This window comes from Schistocerca nitens, chromosome 6, assembly GCF_023898315.1.
Source record: "Schistocerca nitens isolate TAMUIC-IGC-003100 chromosome 6, iqSchNite1.1, whole genome shotgun sequence".
In the NCBI taxonomy this organism is placed as follows: domain Eukaryota; kingdom Metazoa; phylum Arthropoda; class Insecta; order Orthoptera; family Acrididae; genus Schistocerca; species Schistocerca nitens.
In genome coordinates, this window is record NC_064619.1 from 86,477,420 (window position 1) to 86,504,327 (window position 26,908).

Genomic DNA, 26,908 nt, shown 5'->3' on the forward strand with positions numbered 1-26,908 from the left:
TGCTCGGCTTCCGAAAGCGTGAGATGGTGTGGTCAACGCGCTCGTCAGCGGTCAAAGCACACACATTCGTCCGTCCAGGACCGTGATCCCGAGCCGCGACCACCTAATGCGGGTGAAAGTCAACTTTATATCAACGTAGCATAGTTTCAAAGTGCAGCCTCCATATGCTAGACACATCATAGCAGCACATGTCTTTACCTCCTACGACACTGTAGCACGCTGCACATTGCTCCTTACAAGACATTACACGGCCCTTTAACTAAACATAACTACACATCCCTGCTCTCGCCTCGTCGCGTGACCAGCCATCTAAAAACCTTCTAAATAATATTCCTACTTTTTAAAAAAAATAAGATCTAATTTACACCTCCCACCGCACCTAACCTCACACCCGTCCCACCATCAACATACACTCCTGGAAATGGAAAAAAGAACACATTAACACCGGTGTGTCAGACCCACCATACTTGCTCCGGACACTGCGAGAGGGCTGTACAAGCAATGATCACACGCACGCCACAGCGGACACACCAGGAACCGCGGTGTTGGCCGTCGAATGGCGCTAGCTGCGCAGCATTTGTGTACCGCCGCCGTCAGTGTCAGCCAGTTTGCCGTGGCATACGGAGCTCCATCGCAGTCTTTAACACTGGTAGCATGCCGCGACAGCGTGGACGTGAACCGTATGTGCAGTTGACGGACTTTGAGCGAGGGCGTATAGTGGGCATGCGGGAGGCCGGGTGGACGTACCGCCGAATTGCTCAACACGTGGGGCGTGAGGTCTCCACAGTACATCGATGTTGTCGCCAGTGGTCGGCGGAGGTGCACGTGCCCGTCGACCTGGGACCGGACCGCAGCGACGCACGGATGCACGCCAAGACCGTAGGATCCTACGCAGTGCCGTAGGGGACCGCACCGCCACTTCCCAGCAAATTAGGGACACTGTTGCTCCTGGGGTATCGGCGAGGACCATTCGCAACCCTCTCCATGAAGCTGGGCTACGGTCCCGCACACCGTTAGGCCGTCTTCCGCTCACGCCCCAACATCGTGCAGCCCGCCTCCAGTGGTGTCGCGATAGGCGTGAATGGAGGGACGAATGGAGACGTGTCGTCTTCAGCGATGAGAGTCGCTTCTGCCTTGGTGCCAATGATGGTCGTATGCGTGTTTGGCGCCGTGCAGGTGAGCGCCACAATCAGGACTGCATACGACCGAGGCACACAGGGCCAACACCCGGCATCATGGTGTGGGGAGCGATCTCCTACACTGGCCGTACACCACTGGTGATCGTCGAGGGGACACTGAATAGTGCACGGTACATCCAAACCGTCATCGAACCCATCGTTCTACCATTCCTAGACCGGCAAGGGAACTTGCTGTTCCAACAGGACAATGCACGTCCGCATGTATCCCGTGCCGCCCAACGTGCTCTAGAAGGTGTAAGTCAACTACCCTGTCCAGCAAGATCTCCGGATCTGTCCCCCATTGAGCATGTTTGGGACTGGATGAAGCGTCGTCTCACGCGGTCTGCACGTCCAGCACGAACGCTGGTCCAACTGAGGCGCCAGGTGGAAATGGCATGGCAAGCCGTTCAACAGGACTACATCCAGCATCTCTACGATCGTCTCCCTGGGAGAATAGCAGCCTGCATTGCTGCGAAAGGTGGATATACACTGTACTAGTGCCGACATTGTGCATGCTCTGTTGCCTGTGTCTATGTGCCTGTGGTTCTGTCAGTGTGATCATGTGATGTATCTGACCCCAGGAATGTGTCAATAAAGTTTCCCCTTCCTGGGACAATGAATTCACGGTGTTCTTATTTCAATTTCCAGGAGTGTATGTCGCAGTGACCGAATAGTTTATAACTCTACATTCAATTTCTAGTGATTGGTCATTTTTGCACACAAGTACAGGATCACTGTTTTCGGTGCTAGCAAACCTGGAAGTTGCGCTCCATCAACCAAAATTTCTCCCCCAACTCAAGCAAGCATTGTCAGTCAATCATTATGTCGTACCCAATGCACAGATGCAATGGATAAGACACCACCGATCTACTGTAATATCACAGGTGATATCGCGAAAATTTTTACAGTAAGTCCAACACTTGCCAATCATGTGACAACTTGTTTTCTTAATTTCAGTATCATAGCTAAACCATACTTCCTCTACTTTGCAAGTATCATTGCGATCATTCATAGATGACTGCTCAACACGTCCATTCACACTTAATTCTCGAACACATAAAGACAATCAAATTATACCAGACAACGCTATACATATTTCTAAGACCTTGCGCATAGTACTCGATCAATCTCTCTGCGTATGGTGGTCACAGAGCTATCTAGTCCTATTACGTTAAAAGACCATCCTCACCTCGGCATTGACCTACCTACTCCGCAACATCGCTAGCCAATTATTCTTCAACCGAGCAGACGAATACAGCTACACTCCACCTCTCTTGACAGAATAGAGCTTTCCTAATCCTAATCCATCCAAGTGCAACACATTTCTCGAAATGTAACGAAGTCTTGGATCTTAGCACACCATATCGATCTATAGTAACAGATCTCAAAGTGCCTTAATTTAATAGCATACAGTTAAGAAGAACAAGAACGGAGCGATGTTTATACACAACGTAGTTCGATAGATTTTTAAGCAAATCATCCAATCTATCATGTATAAAGTATTGTTCTAGAGTCTATGATCGGTGCATCGAAGGTTCCGGTAGGAGAGAGAGAGAGAGAGAGAGAGGGAGAGAGGGAGAGAGAGAGAGAGAGAGAGAGAGAGAGAGAGAGAGCGAGAACATAAACACACACACACGCACACACTCCTAAGACTAGAATTCCGCCAAATTTGGAGGGAATTTTGTAGTGGAGGCAGGTCAATAATAATAATAAATGATAATCAATGATAATGAATGATAATAAATGACAATGAAAGATAATGAATGTTAATAAATGATAATGAATAATAATAAACAAAAGTAAGGTTTTGCAGCCATTATCATGTAGAAATTTGAATTTGGAGGGAATTTTCTAGTGGAGATAGGTCAATAATAATAAATAATACTAAATGATAATAAATAATAATGAATTATAATGAATGTTAATAAATTATAATGAATGATAATGAATAATAATAAAGGGAAGTACGGTTTTGCATGCATTATCCTGTTGGAATTCAAACTTCCCGCCATTTTTTTTCTTCTGGAGGCTTAGGTTTGTGGACGTAGCACAATTGGACTATTTTCCCGCCAAAATTTAAACTTCCCGCCATTTTTTCTTGAGGTTAGGTTAGTGGATGTAGCACAATTGCACTATTCTCCCGCCAAAATCCGCCATCTTGGATGAAGTCATGCGATGTTGCCAAGCCTACATGCCGCCATCTTGGATGACGTCATCGCCGCCATCTTGAATAAATTTGGGCAACAATGCAACGTGCGCTGACACGAAGGTTGTCCCCCTACTATATATATATATATATATATATATATATATATATATATATATATATATATATATATATATAACAGCGAAGCATGGCCTATGGGAAGGCCAGAACTAAAGAGAATCGAAGCGTTTCCGATATGGTGCTACAGAAGCATCTTGAGACTTAGGTGGACGGATAAGGTAAGGAATGAGGAGGTTCTCCGCAACATCGGTGGGATGTCGAGCTTGGATGGTGCCTTGGGGTCGCGGTGGTTTCATTCCGCCGACGTCACAAGGCGCGTTCTCTTGTTGCCGCGGGCCGCGCCACCTGCCTTTTCCGGCATCTCGACTGACACAGAGCCAGGCTCTGCCCCTCCCAAGTATAGGGAAAAAGTAGGCCAGGACCTGGAAGCAGGCCCCGGAATTAGACAGGTTTCACGCCGCCTCTGTCTTGAACTCCGCGTCTACCATCGTGCTATTAGGGCCAGCAGTGCAACCTGTAAACCCAATGGGGCCAACAAAGGTTTAACTGGCACTCCCCTGCCAGCAGCCCCCCTTTCCGCTCTGGACATTGCGACGTCTACACAAAATGCAAATACACACAAAACACAGACAAATAATTACACTGTCAGTATTTGCGACCCCCTACCTGCCTCCCCTCTTCTGAGTCCTCTCTTGCTTGCCAATGCCCAAAACCGACTCCCCCAACAGCTCCTCGACAAAATGATGGCAAGTAGAAGTCCCGTCAACCAAATCCTCTCCAAACCCCCAACTGCTACCCAACCCCCCCCCCCCCCCCCCCGATCCCAATTCCTCAATTCCCCCCCCCCCTCCCACGCTGAAGTGCATGTAGACGAAGCAGCGGCGTGCAAAGGACAGAAAGGACAGACATAAGAAGAGCAGGAATCCCACCCCTCCAACCCAAATAGCCCCCGCTATCCCTGAGGAGCCAACGGTTCCTGAGCCACCGACAGCACCTGTCGTCGCCCTGGAAGGGAACCAGGAAACCGCTGCCCTGGAAGGGAACCATGAATCCGAGCGGGATTCAGAGGGCTTTCTGCTAGCGAGGAACATCTTTTGCAAGCCAACACTTCCACTTGCTCGGGGAGTGGAACCCACCCCGAACAGATTTCAGGCTGTGGGCGATGCATCAGACGAAGCACACAAAACAACAGCATAGAATCACACATCACACCGCCCCCCACTGATCGTCATGGAGTTTCCCTGCAACTAAGAGAAACTCTACAACATGATCAAAACACAACTCAAGGGGGATAACTTCAAAGTGAAACCAACAGGGGGGGGGGGGGGGGACAAAATAAAGATCACACTGCACAACATAGAAGACTACAACACCATAAAAATGGCCCTCACAGACAAAAGTATACCACACTACACGTTCCCCACCACCAAGACAAGAAACAAAAACATCGTCATTAGGGACCTTCCCAGATGGCTCCCTGCCCAGGCAGTCAAGGCAGACCTGACTGCCCAGGGATTTGTTGTAAAAACTGTCGAACAGATGGGCAAAACTGAGGCACTGAATAAGTGGTCATTATTTTAAGTCACTCTGCCAGACATACCCCAGAACAGGCACGAGATCAAAGCTGTTCTGGCAGTCCCTGTCACCACGGAGCCATTCCGTTGCAAGAACAAGGTGGTGTAATGCTTCAGGTGTCAGGGACTGGATCACACAGCCGCCCATTGCCAGATGCTCGTACGCTGGAGCACGACACCAGGACATGCACAATAAAACACATGGACCCGCAGATTGTCCACTAATGACCGTAACAGTTTTGCGCCCTAAAACCATAACAAAAAAATCCCGCAGATAAGGTGGGCATGGTGTGGGAAAAACCACACGGCAGGGTAACAAGGCTGTGAGGTCGACAAAAAACACACACAGAAGGCAAAGGGTGCGAAGGCCGACCCCCACACGCGAAAACAAGACACCACCATCCCATCAAACCACATAGAGAGACAAAACAGGACAACACACACAGACAAAACTTGGTTAAAACCAAGACCTGACACACCAAGGACAACATATGCAGAAGTGGTCTCTCCACCAAAGAGCGCCGACGGAAACGTCGAGAAATCGGCGCAAGCCCAGCCACCACAACACCAGACACAGGCGCAAGAACAACACCAGGAAAAACACAGCAACAACCAGGTCCACCAAAAAAGAGGAAGCCCTAGGGAACCCCACACTCAGTCCACCCCCTCGGATCAACTGTTAGGCATTATGGTTCAGACCATGAACCTCGTCATGGAAATGATGAAGGAATTCAGGGAGGCCAGAAGCAGAACACTCAGATCCTTGTTGCCCTTCAGGCAGCAGTCCAGCAGTAGCTCCCCTCTGCGACTTCCTCAGTAGTTTCAAAACCCCATCATGGATTGACGACCAAATATCCAAGGCCTGACAATGTGCGTTTTTAACACAGACGCCATTGTTCTCCATCGACATATGCATGATGGGGAAAACCCACCTAAAACCGGGAATAAAAGGAACAGTTCCCAACTATGGTAGCTACCATAAAGACAGGCCAACCCAAGACGGAGGAGTGGCCATATGCATCAAAAGAGGGATCCACCACCACCAGGTATTCTTACCAGCTACCAATAAAATCGAAGCAGTGGCGGTGGAAGTAGCCACTGCCACTGGACCCCTAACAATTTTTGCAATCTACCGACCCCTGCAAGACGAGATAGACGAGAGAGACATAGCTGCTCTAGGGCAAATTGAAGGCAAACTCATATAGGAGGTGACTTCAGTGCCAAACACCCCGGTTGGAACTCTAGAGTAATCTCCAGAGCAGGCGCCAAATTGCGACAACTAGCGCGCAACCACCACTTCGAAACATGGTGTCTGGTCGAGCCCACACATTTTCCAAAAAATGGAGCTAGGCCCGACGTATTAGACATAGTCCTCACTAGAAGGATCGCGGGGTTTGTGGCCGCAAGGTCAATCAACAGAATGTCCTCCGACCACAACCCAGTGATTCTAAAGGTCGATGTGGGAGAATTAGTAGCACTCCCACGGTACCAGACGTCTTACAAACGTACGAACTGGGAGCGATGCCGAGAAACTATCGCCTCTAATATCTCTCGCGCTCCGCCACCTACTGCCGAAACAGTAGAACAAGAGCTACAAGACCTAACAGGTACCATGCTGTAGGCAGCGGAAAATGCCTCTCCCCACGAAGGGATGGCCCGCCCCCGCAAGTACAACTCCTGGAACATTTGCTAGCTCAAATCCGACACAAGAAGTCAAAAGAGTGGAAGATCACCGGAAAGCAGGCCACCAGGAGGCTGCTCAATCGTCTACAGAGTGATCTGAAGGCAGCGCTCAATGAGCACAGAAACCAGCAATGGCAAAACCGTCTCACAGTCCTCAAAGTAGACGATCACACACTATGGCAAACAACCAAGAAATTCACCAAAAGATGCGTTAGGATGCCGCCACTGCACAGCGAGTGGGGCTGGTTCAAAAATGGTTCAAATGGCTCTCAGCACTATGGGACTGAGATCATCAGTCCCCTAGACTTAGAACTATAAAAACCTAGCTAAGCTAAGGACAGCACACACATCCATGCATGAGGCAGGATTCGAACCTGCGACCGTAGCAGTAGCGCGGTTCCGGACTGAAGCGCCGAGAACCGCTCGGCCACAGAGGCCGGCAGTGGGGTCTGGCCTACAGCCATGCTGAAAAGGCCATCGACTTCGCCGACACCTCTGAGAAGCACTTTCAAGCGGCAGAATCCCAGGATGAAGAACACAAAGAGGTAGTCCGTCGTCAACTGGCTGTCTTCCTCAATGCTGAGGAGGGCCCAGAGGACGAACCCCCACTTTTCTCCCCTGAAGACGTGGCAAAAGTAATTAGGTCCCTCCCTACAAAAAAAGGCGCCAGGGCACGACAGTATCAGCAACCAGCTAGTTAAAAACCTCCCAACCTCGGCTATCGAACACCTCGCGAACGTCTTCAACGAGATAACACGTACCTGCGAGTTCCCAGCATACTGGAAACACGCGAAGTGGTCGCGATACACAAACCAGGGAAAGACCCTTTATTCCCGCAGCACTACAGACCGATTAGCCTCTTGCCAACTCTCAGCAAGATCTATGAACGCCTCCTGCTTACTCCCATACGAGACCACGTCACCGACGAGCGACTTCTGCCGGATTTCCAATTCGGGTTCCGACAGAAGCACTCCGCCCCACAACAGATCGTGAGACTGATTGAAGCAGCCAGAGAGGGCTTCAACCACAGAGGCTACTGTGGGATACTGCTACTTGATGTAGCCAAAGCCTTCGACTCAGTATGGTATAAAGAGCTATTATACAAGTTATTCACACAGGGGTTCCCTGGGAGCACAGTCAGGTTAATCCAAAGCTATCTCACGAATTGAACTTTCTCTGCCAAGCTAGAAACAGCCACCTCCACCAAAAGCCGTATTCGTGCTGGGGTGCCACAGGGATGGGTCCTGGGGCCCGTTTCGTACAGTCTCTACACTGTGGACACACCCACAGCCCCCCTGGTGCACACTGCACAGTATGCTGATGACACAGCCTTTTACACTCTTAATGCGAATAAGGACCTGGTCATCCCTGGGCGACAAAGGGTTTTAGATAACACAGAAACCTGGGCCCATCGCTGGCGCATCACCATCAATCCTGAAAGGACACCGGCTATGCTGATCACCCAGAGACTCGGGAGACCTGGACCCCCCAACACCCCCCCCCCCCCCTTTCACCTGCACCTACATGGATCCAGACTCCCCTGGCGCATATCCGCCAAGTATTTCGGCATAACCTTGGACTCGAGACTAATGTGGAAACCCCTCATAGGCGAGGTCCACAGGAAGGTCTGTGCCTGAATGTCCATCCCATACCCAGTCCTCAATACAACCCACTCCATTACCTGCTCTGTAGGAGTAAATGTCTATCAGGCCATTATATGGCCAGTAATGGAGTATGCGTGCTCAGTCTGGGGATATGTGGCGAAGCAGCGTCTGGACAAACTCCAGAAGCTGCTGAACCGCGCCTTCAGGAGGGCACAAACGCCCTATGTCGATCTTCGACGACTAAGACGAAGAGAAAAAAATCCCAAAATCTCCAAGTCCTAATACCAATCCTTAGTCCTTAAAATACCCAACATGTCGCCAACCTCAGGCAAGTACAAGACACCGCCAGAACACCACCACAATACACAGACAGCCAAAACAGCCAAAGATAATCACACACACACAACACACATTGTGGAGTAAAAGCGGACTTCAACGATTGCATCCGGCTGGACATCCGAGAGCCCTGGAAGCAGCAGAACTTCAGTTTACCAGTTCTCTACCGAAGGAGGTCATAAAGAAACCGAGACCAGATAGTTCAGTTCTACCTGATCTGTACGACCTGCACAAGGTCCACAGAGAAGGTGCGTCTTTACGTCTGTAGTGGGTAACACTGGTGCAGCCACCTATGATTTGGCAAAGTACTTGGCCTCTTTACTCAAACCCATTGTAGGTAAGTGTCCACATCATACAAGAAATTCTAGTGATTTTATCAGCACACTTCAGTCACCTAAGCTGGAAAACAATGACTTCTTGAGCTTTGACGCCGTTTCGCGTTTTACATATTTGCCTGTGGTACACCCACGAGATTTTATTGGCAGTAGGTTTGGATCTGACATTACAGCGTTGTTATAGCGCACCCTTTCCTCGGTTTTTTTTAACAATATGACAGTCACCACGGGCGGTCCTTTCTCTCTTCTGGTGGGTCAATCTTTTTATAGATTATTTTGAGGAGCGAGCACTCGCTTCAGCTATTTTAAAATCAACAGTATTTTGGTGATACATCGATGACACGTTTTTGTGAAGCCTCATGATTTCGACAGTCTGCCAGAGTTTCTTCAGCATCTGACCTTCATATACGAGAATGTAAAATATACTATGGATATGGAGAAATATGGTTGCTTACCATTTTCAGACGTCTTGATGTGACGTAAGAGCGGTGGCACACTTGGGCATTTGGTGTTTTCAAACCCCACTCACACAGGCCTTTATTTACGAGCTCCTACTTGCCATCATCCGCCACAAACGACGGGCGTTCTAAAGACCGTGAGGCGTCGAGACCATATCATCTCAGATGCGGATAATCTGCAAACGTAACTGGGACACCCGCAGACTGTGTTCCCGAACAATGGATATTTGACTCAGTAAGTACAGAGAGCGCTGCAGACATCCAAACGACAGAACGCGGAAGAGGATGATGCCTTCAGAACGTCAGCTTATCTACCATATATTGGAAATATTTATAGAGAATTAGCAGAACATAAAGATGACGTAAAACAAAAGTAATCTTTCGTCCTTCTTCGAAATCTCGGCACTACTGTGATGTGTTAGAGTTGCGAAACGCAGGTGTTTACAGGATTCTGTGCGAATGCGGCAAATCTTATGTAGGGCAAACGACGCGCACTGTGGAGGAAAGCATTATATGTAGAACACCAGTGGCATACTCGCCTCCTCCGAGCTACTAAGTCCGCTGTCGCCGAACACTGTATTTCCACTAGTCATTTGGTGAAATACAATGAAACAAAAATTGTAGCCACACGTCAAATTTTTGGAGCTCCATCGTCAATGAATCAGTGGAATCACGACCGTCTGAGTTTCTTAATCGAGACGGTGGCTTTCAGTTAAACTGTGCATGGAATCCTGTCACGGAAAAAAATCCGTGCTCTGCGTAGCCGGTGCCGTTCTACACTCCTGGAAATGGAAAAAAGAACACATTGACACCGGTGTGTCAGACCCACCATACTTGCTCCGGACACTGCGAGAGGGCTGTACAAGCAATGATCACACGCACGGCACAGCGGACACACCAGGAACCGCGGTGTTGGCCGTCGAATGGCGCTAGCTGCGCAGCATTTGTGCACCGCCGCCGTCAGTGTCAGCCAGTTTGCCGTGGCATACGGAGCTCCATCGCAGTCTTTAACACTGGTAGCATGCCGCGACAGCGTGGACGTGAACCGTATGTGCAGTTGACGGACTTTGAGCGAGGGCGTATAGTGGGCATGCGGGAGGCCGGGTGGACGTACCGCCGAATTGCTCAACACGTGGGGCGTGAGGTCTCCACAGTACATCGATGTTGTCGCCAGTGGTCGGCGGAAGGTGCACGTGCCCGTCGACCCGGGACCGGACCGCAGCGACGCACGGATGCACGCCAAGACCGTAGGATCCTACGCAGTGCCGTAGGGGACCGCACCGCCACTTCCCAGCAAATTAGGGACACTGTTGCTCCTGGGGTATCGGCGAGGACCATTCGCAACCGTCTCCATGAAGCTGGGCTACGGTCCCGCACACCGTTAGGCCGTCTTCCGCTCACGCCCCAACATCGTGCAGCCCGCCTCCAGTGGTGTCGCGACAGGCTTGAATGGAGGGACGAATGGAGACGTGTCGTCTTTAACACTGGTAGCATGCCGCGACAGCGTGGACGTGAACCGTATGTGCAGTTGACGGACTTTGAGCGAGGGCGTATAGTGGGCATGCGGGAGGCCGGGTGGACGTACCGCCGAATTGCTCAACACGTGGGGCGTGAGGTCTCCACAGTACATCGATGTTGTCGCCAGTGGTCGGCGGAAGGTGCACGTGCCCGTCGACCCGGGACCGGACCGCAGCGACGCACGGATGCACGCCAAGACCGTAGGATCCTACGCAGTGCCGTAGGGGACCGCACCGCCACTTCCCAGCAAATTAGGGACACTGTTGCTCCTGGGGTATCGGCGAGGACCATTCGCAACCCTCTCCATGAAGCTGGGCTACGGTCCCGCACACCGTTAGGCCGTCTTCCGCTCACGCCCCAACATCGTGCAGCCCGCCTCCAGTGGTGTCGCGACAGGCGTGAATGGAGGGACGAATGGAGACGTGTCGTCTTCAGCGATGAGAGTCGCTTCTGCCTTGGTGCCAATGATGGTCGTATGCGTGTTTGGCGCCGTGCAGGTGAGCGCCACAATCAGGACTGCATACGACCGAGGCACACAGGGCCAACACCCGGCATCATGGTGTGGGGAGCGATCTCCTACACTGGCCGTACACCACTGGTGATCGTCGAGGGGACACTGAATAGTGCACGGTACATCCAAACCGTCATCGAACCCATCGTTCTACCATTCCTAGACCGGCAAGGGAACTTGCTGTTCCAACAGGACAATGCACGTCCGCATGTATCCCGTGCCACCCAACGTGCTCTAGAAGGTGTAAGTCAACTACCCTGGCCAGCAAGATCTCCGGATCTGTCCCCCATTGAGCATGTTTGGGACTGGATGAAGCGTCGTCTCACGCGGTCTGCACGTCCAGCACGAACGCTGGTCCAACTGAGGCGCCAGGTGGAAATGGCATGGCAAGCCGTTCCACAGGACTACATCCAGCATCTCTACGATCGTCTCCATGGGAGAATAGCAGCCTGCATTGCTGCGAAAGGGTGATATACACTGTACTAGTGCCGACATTGTGCATGCTCTGTTGCTGTGTCTATGTGCCTGCGGTTCTGTCAGTGTGATCATGTGATGTATCTGACCCCAGGAATGTGTCAATAAAGTTTCCCCTTCCTGGGACAATGTATTCACGGTGTTCTTATTTCAATTTCCAGGAGTGTATTATTTTACCGAACGAAGACAATGGGTTTGATGTCGACGAGGCGAGCTTCCACGGCACAGCGCACAGACTTACAGCAGAAGCGCATGCGCTTCGAGACGTGCATGCGCAACGCCAACTGTGTACACCACGCATGTCCCGATAGGGTCTTAAATACGTGCCCTCAGTCCATTTTCTTTAGTTTTCAGCTGAAGATGGCCAGAAGGTGCCGCGCAATATCGTGTCAGCATGTTGCAGACATCTGGTAGCTCGCCCGAAATTTTATGGAACAATCTGTATGCAGGGAAGGTTTTAAATTCCACAACTGTTTTAATGATTCTCATCTGGAAGAAAATTTGACCCCATTATATATTTCAGTTGCTTGGTAGGGGAAAATAAAAGACAGTGTCAGAGTGTTGCAGATAAGCCATTATACAAGCTCTGCTAATGATGTGAGGGGGCTTCGTAGAATATTGGTCCAAACAGTGTGGCTTTACGAATGGTATGTCATACCGTCTGAGTCTGCGATTAGTTTGGTTTACTTTGCATGCTTTTAGTGTATGGGGTAATATTTTGCGACTACTCTGTCTCGGCTTATCCCTTTTGAATGGCAATGTTGCTATCGAGCAACGCTAATTTCTAGTGGCCATTATACGATCAAATCCATTGAATCAGTGTTGTTCTTAGTCAACGATTGACTACGCATAGTTGCTAACACCTTCTTCTGTTGCGCTATAAGGCCATGTTCTTACCAGATGGAACACAGAAGAGGAGGGGTTTTGCTGGCTCACAGCTGAGAAGTCCAGGTATTTGTTTACTCTAAGGTTCTACTAGTTCATCTCTGTCTATCCCCTCCTCCCCCCTCTCTGCCCATCTCCTCTTTACTCCTCTCTCTGTCCTCCTCCTCCTCCTCCTCCTCTCTCCCTCTTCCCACCCCCTCTCCCTTTATCCACCTCTCCCCCCTCCTCTCTCTATCCATCACCCTGTTCCTGTCCATCACCTCCACCTCTCCCTCTTTCTGCCCATCTCCGGCACCTCCTCTCCCTGACCACCTCCTCCATCCCCACTCTCTCTCCATCTCCTCCCACCCTCTCTCTGTCCATCTCCTCCCACCCTCTCTCTGTCCATCTCCTGTGCCCTCTCTCTCTGTCTCGTGCGGTAGCGTTCTCGCTTCCCACGCCCGGGTTCCCGGGTTCGATTCCTGGCGGGGTCAGGGATTTTCTCTGCCTCGTGATGGCTGGGTGTTGTGTGCTGTCCTTAGGTTACTTAGGTTTAAGTAGTTCTAAGTTCTAGGGGACTGATGACCATAGATGTTAAGTCCCATAGTGCTCAGAGCCATTTGAACCATTTTTGAACACTCTCTGTCAATGTGCTCCTTCTCCCTCTGTCCATCTCCTCTCCCCCCTTAATTTGTCAGTATCTTCCTTCTGCAGTCCCTGTTCATCTCCTGCTCCCCCTCTCCTATTCTTCTCCTTCCCTTTCCTTTTTGTGTCTTCCTCCTCTCTTCTCTCTCTGTCCATCTCCTACTCTTTTCTTTGTTTCCTTCTCCCCTTCTGTCTGTTCATCTCCTCCTCCACCACCTCTATGCCTGTCTCTTCTTCCCCCTATCTCCGTCCATCTTCTCCTCTTTCCTTTCTCTGCCCATCTCCTCCTCTCCCCTCTGTCCATTCCCCCCCCCCCCCCCCGTCTCTCTCCTCCCGCTCCTGTCCTGTGCCTATTGCCTTCTTCCCCCTCGCTGTTCGACCATCTCCTCACCCTCCCATCTCTCTTCATGTTATCACTCACTCGAGCAGGAGACTCGTGGTTCTTACCCTTTCAATATAGGCTTCGAAATTGTAAGTAATATATGTCTCAAATTTGATTCTAATCTTTCCAGGTTCTTAGGGTGACCTTTTTACACGTGGTTTGCTGGCATACGCTCATCTCAGACATATTTCACACATATTTAACATATTTCTTGCGTATTTGTACACGTAATTCACCTGTATATCTAGCGAATTTCACCCTGCAGTTTCATTTCCACGCAGCTTAATGTTTAGGACGTCGTATCCCTGAACTATGTGCTGTACTACGGCATAATTTTGCAGGTACATACAGTGGTATATGTACCTACTGTCTGCGAAATCTATTACGACTAGAATTAATAGGAGAGGAGTAATAAATTAAAACATCAAGCGTGATGGGACGTTTTCCCTTGCATCTCTGTGTTTATGACGTCATATCTCCTGAACTATGCGTCGTAAAATGACATACTTTTCTATGTAAATTAAGCGGCACACGTGGATGCTGTCTGCAAAACGTGTTACGAATAGAATTAGTAACAAAGAAGTAATAAATTAAAATGTCATGCATGACATGCCAGTTTTTCGTGCATTCAGTGTGTGCGACGTCGTACGTCCTCGACTAAGTATCATACAATGATGTAACTTTTATGGTACATTCAGTGGCATATGTGAATAATGTCTGCAAAATGTGTCACGAGTACAGATACTAGTAAATAAATAATGAATTAAAACGTCACGTTTCATATGGAAGTTTTACTGCATGATCAGCGAAAATGTAGCAGGCGGCAAACTCTTTTCCTTTTATTATTTTGTGGGAGTCGTCAGCGAGAAAGTTTCGTAAGGCTTTGGAATTATGGGCGAAGTCTGTTGCAAGACTCAAAGTGCTCCCACTCTCAAGTACTGGATAAGTAAATTATGGGTGTTCTCGCGGCGTGGACTACACTGCTTCTCCACCCCCACCTCCACCCCTTTTATAGTTTTATGGTTCTTACCCTCACAGTGAGTCCTTCCAGACAGTAAATGACGTGCGTAGCAAGTTTAGTTCAAATCGGTCCAGTGGTTTAGGAGGCGATGAGAAATATACATACATACTTTTTTTACAATTTGTACGGATTTAAGGTACATTTATACTACTATACATGAAACTAAAGCAATATTTCAGGTACTGAAAGGACTGAATTACTTACAGGCTACACTTTATGAAAAAATGAAAAAATCATGTAAAAAGTTTTGAACCTTTGCTAGATAAAAGTTTTTTTTAATAATGGAAGACAGAAAGATCCGATGGTGACAGTCTGCCTAAACGCGTAATCTAGATGAGTAAATAAAATGCGACACAGACAGTTCATTTTGAATAAGTGTCAAACAAAAGGTTAGAGGATGTTTTATCAAGAAGCGATGTCTATCAACAAACCAGACACGGTCTCTTGTTTCAGAAGCTGGGGGTTCGTTTCTGACTTGACGATAGATCTGTTCTCTACGTGTATATGCCCAGGTTTAAAAGTAATTGATGCATCGATTTAGGAAAGTACGAACAGTTTGTCAACCAAGTGAAGCCCATCTCACGGAAACATGTCCCTAGGGGCTGTAGAACTACCTATATTCCAGGACTCGAAAAGTTTCAAGAGCGCTACTGGAGAAATATGAACAACGATTCAATGAGTACCCTTTCTCTGGAGAAAGAATTGAAACAGACGAACAACTGATGTCTATCATATTTTCCTCTAGAACAGAAAAGTGGTGTAATCTAGCAACACAGTTAGGCACGAAGCATAGCAGTCGTAAAGCGTTGGAACTCTTGAAAAACCTTAGTGATCACCACACTAGAGATTCTGCTGAATCGTCCAGAGTAACCCCTAATCAGATATCTCATCATCTGCTGCTAAATGTCAGAACCAGAAGACGATCTGAGACGGCAAAGCTACAAAGACAAGTTGCGGAAAACGACTTTCACTTCAGCAGAACTAGAGGATGCCATACGCTGCACGAAGAGTAAGTAAGCCCCAGGCCTACGAGTTGAACAAATAAAGAGATTCGGACCAGGTACCGAAAACTCAATTTTGAATCTAATTAACAACTGTATTCCGGAGATACAGATAACCAGAATCTGGAATAACGCTAAAGTGGTAGCCATACTGAAACATGGGGAGATCCGACAGACGCAAAGGATTTTCGACCAGTCTCGCTTCTGTCATCTACACAAACTGTTGGAAAGAATGATTCTGAACCGCATATATGTATATGTAGAACAGACCCTTATTTAACAACAGGCAGGTAAATCACAACAATCTTGTAAGGAAGATTTATTCAATCACCAAGGACTACCGATTAACGCAGTTCATCCAAACTCTACTACAAAACAGGTGGTTCTTTGTCAGCCTGAACAACAAGAAAATCTGATGGAGAATCCAGCAGAGAGGCGCGGTCTTCCTCAAGGCAGTGTGTTGGCACCGCTGCTGTACAATACCTACACCAGTGATCAACCTGTCGGAACACACACATCTTTCATAAGTGCTGACGACACAGCGATTGCAGTCCAAAGGAGAATGCCTGGAATGTTAGATATGAAACTGACTGTAGCTCTCGAAGATCTGGCAGAATTCTATGGTTATAGCCACCCAAAGCCTAATCAATCCTGAACACAGGTCTGTGCGTTTCACTTGAGAAATAGACAAGCTAGGAGTAAACTGGAAGTAACTCGGAGTGGAAAGCAGCTACAACACTCGGACGCTCCTATATACCTCAGAGTAAAACTCGACGGCACACTTACTTTCAAAGACCATTATGACAACATGAAGCTTAAAGTCAGTAGCAGGAATAATATTATGCGCAAGCTCACTAACAACGTAATGGCAGGCTCAACGAAACGTCTTAAATATTTCTGCTCTATCTCTATGTTTTTCTGTGGCAGAATATGCTGCAGCTGTCTGGCAGAACTGCGACACACCAAGTACGTTGACATCACTCTTAACGGGACGGGCTGCATTATAAATGGTTGCCTTCGACCAACTCCAAAGGACAAAATCTATTATCTTATAGTCGTAGCATTCCCGGATATGAGACGAAGAACAGCGACAGAAATTGAGAGGAAGAAACAGGAAAATTATTCCAGATACCCCATGTTTGGAAGCGAAGCAGCATGTCCTAGGATCAAGTCGAGAAAGAGCTTTCTTCAAACAACTGAAGCTATTACATCACCTTCCACTCGCCGAATAGAGCTGTGGCGAAACGAGGCAACTGGAAGTGACAAACAAAACCCAAAGGAAGAACCAAACTCTGGTTTCCAACTACCCTGCGAGACGTGGAAGACTTTGAACAGACTGTTAACTGGAGCGACGCGGTTCAGACAAAACCTGAAGCAGTGGGGCTACATACTGCAGATGCAACCTGCGAATGTGGAGAACCTCACTATAGTGAACGCCTCTTGGTCTGCCCGAAGATGCCTCAAGCCTGAACGCTGGAGGATCTGGTCTGAGCAAATGTACCACCGATCAGAACTGCCGAATTTTGGGCCTCAAAATCAATGTGACATGTGCAAATTCTAAGGTATATATTGTAGATACTGAATTGTATTGTATTATTTTGAATTTTTAAATGACTGTACTGTACTGCCCTGGACACTAAAATAATAATAACAGCGACTTAGCCACCAAAAACTAAAACAATCTGTGCTGCTGACTTCCCCCAACGTGTATGGCGTATTTGTTTTCCCACGAGACTACAAATAAACAATTTTTGGGTGTCAGGACTACGTGCAACTTTCAGGTGTCAGTTAATTTTCTTGGAGAATAAGTTGGCGGAAGTGACACCAAAATTAATTCCATTTAAATTAGCACAGGATCTTCCGGTGTGCAGATAATATCCTAGAACTCTCTAAATGATGTGAACAATATTGTGATGTAACAAAGAGCGCTCAGTAATGGTATTGAAAGTTAAAAGCAGCTTGATGAGAATGGTTGGCCACAGGTATCACCAATAAGTCAGCCCACTAGACTGCATCGTAAACTTTCACTAATCTCTAAATCATCCCACTTCGGTATAATTCACGCCAAAATCCAAAGGCTGAAATAACAAAACTACTTCGGGTGTCCCTAAGCACCAGAGTGAACTTTCTCATATAAATACACGTCTCCGCTCTGGGGGACACTGATTTCGATCACAACCTGGTCGTTCAGAGTACGATTTCCCTAAATCGCTTAATGGACCGCGCATCCCAGCTCCCCACCAGAAGTGGACTCCGCCATTTCGGTTTAGCTCCTCTGCCGGCTTGCTACGATACTAAGGCGCGGGGATTCCAATTTGTACCCTAGCTGCAGACATACCTGCAAACAGACAAAAACATTTACGTAACTTTACTTTTTCATAATGATAATTATAAGTTTATGAGTACTCATCGTATAAGTTAATAAGACACTCACGGGTTTCAAGCCGCGTCAAGTGGTTTACTGCTCACGAGCTTTCGTCAGAGATCTCCTCTGCCATTGTCAAGTGTATGACTGTCGCGTGGTTGTCATTGCCGTGCTTATATAGCCGCGCCGTCGCTCGTGACGTCACTGGTGCTCGGTCCCGCACCATATATGGTAATGTTTTGGCCGCGCGACCGCCGGGGCCGCTTCAACTCCCTCAACACCGGGTCCCACGCTGCACTCAGCTGCAATCGACCGTCTCTATTGAAGGTGTTGTCAGAGATTCTAATCTCTATGGCCTCGTTTATCACGCTACCCCAGAAGCCATTAGTCCGTTTAATAATAGACGTCTCGTCGAATGGAATTCGGTGTCCGTTTTCCAGAGCATGTTCTGCTACAGCTGACTTTTCGGGATAGCGCAGACGGTAACACCTTTCATGTTCTATGCGGCGCTGTTCAATAGTGCGAACAGTCTGGCCGACATAGAACTGCCCACGTCCACACGGTATCTTGTAAATTCCTGGCGTTCTGAGGCCTACATCGTCTTTCACAGATTTCATTAGTTGCCAGATCTTTGCCGGAGGCCTGAAGATTGTGTCTATTTTATGCCTTATCAGGAGCCGACTAATCTTCCCTCCTGTCGAACCACAAAACGGTAAGAATGCAACCTGCTTGGTGTCTTCTTCAGACGTCGTCTTCCATTGAGGCTTTGATGACACTGCTTGTGAGATCTGTTTGTTGTAACCGTTTTCCTTAAAAACTTTGCGTAAGTGGCTCAGTTCTCTCGGCAAGTTTTCAACGTCTGAGACGATTTTAGCTCGATGTACTAACGTCCTCAGAACTGACTGTTTCTGTTTTGGGTGATGGAAGCTGGTGTCGTGCAGATACCGATCCGTGTGGGTGGGCTTGCGGTAAACGCTATGACCTAGAGACCGATTGGGTTTACGGCAGACAAACACGTCCAAGAACGGCAGGGAACCCTCCTTCTCTACTTTCATCGTGAAGTTGATGTGCTCTTGAATGCTGCTGTGGTGCTCCAGGAACTCTACTAACTTTTCTTGTCGATTTGACCAAACGACGAAGGTATCGTCGACGTAGCGATAAAAACAGCTCGGCTTTGCAGTGTCTCTAGGTTATAGCGTTTACCGTAAGCCCACTCACATGGATCGGTATCTGCACGACACCAGCTTCCATCACCCAAAACAGAAACAATTAGTTCTAAGGACGTTAGTACATCGAGCTGAAACCGTCTCAGACGCTGAAAACTTGCCGAGAGAATTGAGGCACTTACGCGAAGTTTTTAAGGAAAACGGTTACAACAAACAGATCTCACAAGCAGTTCAAAATGGTGCAAATGGCTCTGAGCACTATGGGAGTTAACATCTTAGGTCATCAGTCCCCTAGAACTTAGAACTACTTAAACCTAGCTAACCTAAGGACATCACACACATCCATGCCCGAGGCAGGATTCGAACCTGCGACCGTAGCGGTCGCGCGGTTCCAGACTGAAGCGCCTAGAACCGCTCGGCCATCACAAGCAGTGTCATCCAAGCCTTAAAGGAAGAAGATCTCTGAAGAAGACACCAAGCAGGTTGCATTCTTAGGTTCGACAGGAGGGAAGATTAGTCGGCTCCTGAAGAGGCATAAAATAGACACAATCTTCAGGCAGCCGGCAGAGATCCGGTAACCAATGAAATCTGTGAAAGACGATGTAGGCCTCAGAACGCCAGGAATTTACAAGATACCGTGTGCATGTGGGCACTTCTATGTCGGCCAGACTGTTCGCACTATTGAACAGCGCGGCATAGAATATGAAATGTGTCACCGTCTGTGCTGTCCCGAAAAGTCAGTTGTAGCAGAACATGCTCTGGAAAACGGACACCGAATTCCATTCGATGAGATGTCTACTATTAAACAGACTAATGGCTTCTGGGGTAGCGTGATAAACCAGGCCATAGAGATTAGAATCTCTGACAACACCTTCAATAGAGACGGTGGGCTGCAGCTGAGTACAGCGTGGGATCTGGTGTTGAGGGAGTTGAAGCGGGCCCCGACGGTAGCGCGGCCAAAACATTACCATATATGGTGCGGGACCGAGCACCAGTGACGTCACGAGCGACGGCGCGGCTTTATAAGCACGGCAATGACAACCACACGACAGTCATCCACTTGACAATGGCAGAGGGGATCTCTGCCGAAAGCTCCTGGCCAGTAAACCACTTGACGCGGCTTGAAGCCCTAGAATGTTTAACAGATATAGCCGCGAAAGCATGCATTCGTACATCATCGTATAAATATTGTATGAGAAATTTAGAATGTGAGATGATGCCTAACAATTATTTCAATGAAAAATTGTGGTATTTTTCTCACTGTTATCAGGCGGGAAACCCGGGAAATGTACCTGCATAATAAACTCTGTTGTATGTTTACATAGCTGCAATTTTTCACTATTGAGCAGCCAATTTTGTGTCAGTTGACGACTATCTGTAGATTATATAAGAAGTACTTAGCTGAGCGTCATACACACACGTTGAAGAGCCGAGACATTATGACCAGCTGCTTGACAGCACGTTGCTCCAGTCTTTGAAAAACAGTACAATAGAGATTCCATGTTGGATGGAGTCTGCAAGTATTTGGTAATTCACACAATTCACAGGAATTACAAGCTGGTGACACTTTCTAGCTTATTAAAACTGTGTGCCGCACCGAAACTCGAACTCGGGTTCTTTGCTTTCAGTGGGCAGGTGCTGAGCACGGGTCGTGAGGCATGCTCGGGTTGTGCAGTCTGTTGAGCAAATGTTTGCGAAAGACAAATGTGCCGAGTTCGAGTCTTGGTCCGGCACAGAGTTTTAGTAGACCAGGAAGATCCATATCCGCGCTCACTCCGCTGGAGTGTGAAAATTTCATTCTCGATACGGGCCAGTGGTTTATCGGCGTTGAGCTGGCGGCAATTGCGTCCCAGTCGCATTCCATTGGGTTCACATAAGGCGAATTTGGTGGCCGAGACATACACGTGAGCTCACTATCATACACGTCATACCACTATAGCACAGTTGTGGCTTTGTGACACGTTGTTCACATCCCACAGGACGATGCCGTCGCTTCCGAGAAGGCATCAAGCATTAGGGTAGCCCGCAGTAACGATCACGTAGTCCATATCTGTCATGGTGACTCCAATTGCTATCACAGGTACCACAAAAGCCCACACGAACGTCCCCTGCAACGTAATGCTGCCCCATCGGCGTGTGTCTGTGGCGCAGTGCACGTTTTGAGCAGTAATCCGTCTGGATGACGGCGTATCCAGACACCACCTTTGGTCAGGCATAACGAGACACGAGATTCATCGGACCACGTGATACTTTTCCATTGATCCACGCCCTGTCTCAACGATACAGTGCCTATTGCAATAGTAACTGACTACACTGTCAGTTCAACACGGGCGCTCTTACGGCTAATTTGCTGTGGATCCCCCAATGTTTGACAGAGAGCGTTAAACAGTGTGCTCCAAAAAAAACTTGTGGCTGTACCAGGATTGTACTCTTTCGTCAGAAGTACTTCCTGCTCAATAGAACAGGACAGATAGCGACGCCCGTGGCACATGATGAGGCACGGACGTCCAGCATAGTGGTTTAGCCGTCATTCGACCGCTTTCCATAGATGCTCGAGACCGTATTACACAAACAGCCAACCAGCCTCACCTTTTGAAAGACGTTGTCTTCCAGACCGTGATGACCTGCCATTTGTCAGAGTCACTTGTGGCAGCGGATTTCCTCACTTTTGGCTCGTATCGTCGCCAGAAGCACTCTCCACTCATCCCTGCTGCGCTCGTGTACTCTGCTCGTTTCCTTACGTGTCTGCAGTGCCACCAGGTGGTATTCAGTTTCACGGCAGACAATGGCCAAAATATATTGGTTTATCAGTCTAACTCTTTCACAACATGTGTCTCATCCCATGCCATTATAAATACAAAGTGCAATAGAATTATGCATATGTTGTGTGACCTGATGATCTACTATTATAGCGTTTCTTATTTGTATACAGTCACGAAACCTAAAGTTTCTCGAGTAGCTACCTTATAACTGTTAATGACTGCCTGTACAAACAACTGATAATACCCTGCCATATACAAAATTGACAAAAAAATCAATTAATTCCATGTTTAGCTGTTACGGTGGAGTTTCATTGTAAGACAAGCAAAGTTTCAGTTTTGTTATATAGATTCTCAGTGAGGAGATTGTCAAGGATGTGGAACACTTCATAAAATAAGAGTACATAATGCATATTTACAAAAACCCAAGAGGTACTAATGATGGTATCGTAAGTCCTAAGTGAAATTGTCATAATGGATGTTGAATAAGGCAAAAAAATCTTGAACATAAATTAATTTAAGAATTAACAACAAATTAGCAGAAAATATGTAGCTTAAATGTACAATACACTGATGTGAATATGATAATAGTACTCTTTTGATACTGTAGCTACACATTATCAAACAGGAAATCAGTTTGCGGTGTGTATTTCCATTGATAACGTTATTCCATTGAAGATCTGCAAAAGTTAGATTTTACGCAACACTCAGATTATTTTTTCCGTCAATGAAGTGTACATTAATTAGTTCTTCTAGGAAATTGGTCACTAGAATATATAATGAGCCCCGTCCTTCCTTCTTCCAGCTATTGTCCACATTAAACGATGACCAGTCCAAGTAATTAGTAAGCAAAGTCTTTATGAAGATTTTTGAGAGGAGCGAAGATTACAATAAACTTCCAAGTTTACTTAGCTTGTCATGTTGAGATGGCTCACATCAGGTCCTCACGGTTGATTTGAGCTAAATAAATTTAAAGAGTGTTGTTGCAGATTTTTTTAGGTAAATATATTTTCTCACATTTTAGTATATCATACAGTCTTTTGACTTTCCACATTAACAAAGCGGAAATCACATTGTTTGCGCCTTTTATACAGAAGTACATCTGATCACATCAGAGGAAGCTTACAACTCCCACACTCTGCGGAAAAACAATATTCCAAAGGGTTTATAGTTTTTGTTAACAAATTATTCCGTATAGTTTTTGTTACATTATTAAGTTCGATTATTATTTCATAAATTAATACAAAAATAAACATAGTAAACAGTATAGGATTGAGCAATTAGTAATAGAATTTTTAATTGTGCAAATATTTCGTAATTTCAATTGTTTATAAGAAAAAAAAATAGAAACTAAAATATTTTTTAAAGTAATTCCTTTTCATAAATTTCAGCTTGAAATATAAGCCGGCCGGAGTGGTCGAGCGGCTCTAGGCGCTTCAGTCTGGAGCCGCGGGACCACTACGGTCGCAGGTTCGAATCCTGCCTCAGTCATGGATGTGTGTGACGTCCTTAGGTTAGTTAGGTTTAAGTAGTTCTAAGTACTAGGGGACTGATGACCTCAGCTGTTAAGTCCCATAGTGCTCAGAGCCATTTTTGAAATATAACGTATTATGTATAAAACCATATGAAAGTTTTCAAAAAAGCAACTAGATAACATTGACCCGTCCAAAATTCGAAAAATAATACTGGTATCGACAACTACAGTCGAGGAAAGGTAATGCTAGAGAAGGATGTCCTGTTACAAGTAGAAGGAGTTGACCAATAAATGCTTTCTTTAGGTTTTGCGTAAACTGGAATTTGTAAGTAGCTAAGCTTTTATGGCTGCTGGCAAGTTCCTACCATCATGAAGAGATAGTGGTTGAAACTTTACTCCTCACACATGTCCAGTGTCTTTTCCAAAATGGAGCTGCTTCATCGTACTGTAAAGCTAACAAATTTACACCGAGCTATTGCCACGTCATGCCGTCACGGTGCCCTTCGCCGTCGCGTGTGCCGGCAGCTCAGGGTGGCGACGTCGCCCGGCACCTCGTGGCAAGTGCAGCAGCACGGCTTCGCGACGACCAACGCCAGCGTGGGGCCGGACGGGCACGTCCGCAGCAGCACACACGTCTGGCTGCAGCTGCGCCACCGCGAGGCCGTCATGGCCGTCGCCGCCTATGCCCCCGCCCTCGGTGAGTACTCCCTGCACCCTTTGATTGTCACTGTCTACTTTATTCTGTCGTGACTCCGTCCTTTTTTATTTTTTTGCTGCAGGCTTGGGGTGAGACATTATAGCTTATATCTCCTCGTTAGGAGTCTATTTGGGGGTGGGGGTGGGCGTGGGGGGGGGATGATATAAGGGGAACAGCTCCGGCATTCGTCTTAGGACAGAGGGAAACCTGCAAAAACCTCAGTCGGAGCTGCCGGTGCTGCCACCGTGGCGTCGTACTCTGCAGCCGCGAACTGTTCCGTCGCCGTGAGCTACCGGCGTCGCGACTGAGTTTCGTGGCTCGAGACCGTGCGTGCAGTCGTCCTCACTGCTTGGTGAGTGAGTGTCGGCTCGTCTGTGTTCTGGAGGCGAACGCTGCGTTATTTGCTCGCGGCTGCCTCCTCCAGTGTCCCGAGTGTAGTAGTATACCTGCTCGGCTGGACGCCTCCGAGAGTGACGAGTCGTCGTCGTCTCGGCGGCCAATCGGCGACTGCTGCCGCGTCAGCCTGTCTCTTCCCTCACCTCTCACTGGGGGGTTCTCCCACAGGCTGGCGCTGCGCAGTCGAGGCGTGCGCGCCTTTGTCTGGCACAGGCGGCAGGGCTGTGGTTGCTCGCTTGTTGCACTCGCCCCTCACTCGCTACATCTCGTTTTACTTTATTTGCCTAGTTTTCCAGCTTCTTTTTATTCGTTTGAGGAGCGGGTACAGTCTTTAAACGCCTCACGCCCTCACCATGACGCCACCCGCTGTCCTCCGTGGCCTACAGACACGCACGGCCGGGGAGTTTTTCTTGTCGCAGGTGCGCGAGTCACACTTTCCTGCTCACTGCTGCGTCTTGTGGCGCGTTTTGCTACGTGGCCAGTTTCCTGGCATTTGAAGCACTGTGGCTATATGTCCGGGTCAGAGGCGAGAGACTTCACTGTTACTCGGAAGCCTGAAAACTTCGAGACCTCGAAGATCTCGCTGTAGTCTCGCGTGGGCGTCCTAGATGAAGAGGGCGGAGTTTTCCTGTCGGTTGCGGTTATGAAGCTGTTCTGCTGCCTCCTGAAGTCCGATGTCGTCTGAACCCATCTCGACCGACTTCTCGTGCACAACCCACAGCAAGCTCCTCATTGGGACATCGGTTACCAGTGGTATCAGTGGATGTAGGATGTACTAGACCGCTACACCCGATTTCTGACGGTCTCTTGGCTGTATGTGCAGCTGGCTCATATCTCTAGTGTGCTGCCATCGTCCACAGACTTGACGCCGAAAGCGAATGCGGCAACACAGCATAGGTTGTCGTGGAAGTCTGCCTAGCAATCGCCTGTGTACTTAATGCATGGGGTAGTGTCTCAGTTTCGAGGCCCTCGTGATCCTCGGCAGTCATCTGTTGGTCGTCAATCCGCATCAGACCATTCGTTGTCCTTACCTAAAATGGTTGATCGTCGTCCTCTTCTCGGAAGTGGCTCAGTTTTCGTCCCCAGAGTTCTGAAACGTGAGGTTCTCTTCACTTTCTGATATTTGTCAAACGTCGAAAGTCAGTAGGTCATTTGTATCATCATTCGTCATATTGGTTGGTGAAGCACAGTCTCTGCCTGAGGCACTTCTGGACTTCTTGCCAAATTTTCCTCGTTTCCTTCTTTTCCCTATCCTGCTCAGTGCACGCGACAGTTTTGCTTAGTGCTGTGAGAAAAGCACACAGTAGTTTCTTCCACTGGGCAGCTTGGAAAAGCCACGACGTTCTCTTTCTCGCAGCAGTGGAGCGCTCAGCATTAGCGATGCGCTCTGTGTGGCTGCCTGGCTCGGAATGCAGTCTCCACAGCCAGCATCCTGCTCCCTTCTCTTGCATGTGAGATACTTTCGAGGGAACCCTCTGGTAGTGTAGCTACCTACTTTTTGGTGCACAGTTCTCAGGTCACGACTAGTTGGCAATGCAGGCATCAAATAATCCAAGATGACGGTCACCAAAATTTAAAACTCCAAGATGGCGGTGGCGGGAAGTTTTAAAAAATGTAAGATGACATAATTGATAAAAGTCCTTTATGGCGGAACTATTCTACTTGTTCTTTGTAGCCCCCTCAAATCTGATGCTGCAATCCAAGATGGCGGCATGTTCAAAATGTTTATGTCAAATACTGTACCTCTTATCTCACACGCACATACGTGGCATCAATAAAATATATAAACTTCACCTGAACTGTGTAAAATGGCGCCATGTTCAAAAAAGTATTACCAACTCTACGGTATTTCCATGTCGAAAAAAAAAATCAAAGCTTCAACTGACTTGTGTAAATCTGTACCATTAAGTAATTTCATTTCTCTCTCTCTTTCTCTCTCTGGCTTACGCCTAACTAAAACTGTTTATGGGAAATACTTTACTGTCTCCTTAGTAAATTTCATCTCTCTCAGTTTGACACTTCGCTAAAAAACGTTTACGTCAAATTTCCTTCCTGTCTCTCTAATGGTCACTTGGAAGAGGCACAAAAAGTGCAATACACTACAGAGTGGTCTGCAAAGAAATAAAAAATAAACAAAAATGCTCTAAGTATAAGTTTGATTATAAACAAGATTACATTCCAAAGAAAATGTTAGATCCACGCTACGAGTAGAGCTCTTTCCTGAACCAACACAACAAAGT

At 47.7% G+C, this 26,908-nt stretch overlaps 1 protein-coding gene across 1 annotated transcript in view; it reads left to right on the forward strand.

Annotated features, from left to right (window-relative positions):
* Positions 1 to 26,908, forward strand: part of LOC126263237 (5-hydroxytryptamine receptor 3A-like) — a 245,169-nt gene that overhangs the window by 147,702 nt on the left and 70,559 nt on the right. Inside the window, exon 8 of the mRNA XM_049960321.1 lies at positions 24,101 to 24,272. Coding sequence (XP_049816278.1) covers positions 24,101 to 24,272 — 172 coding nt within the window. The remainder of the gene's footprint in view (positions 1 to 24,100; positions 24,273 to 26,908) is intronic.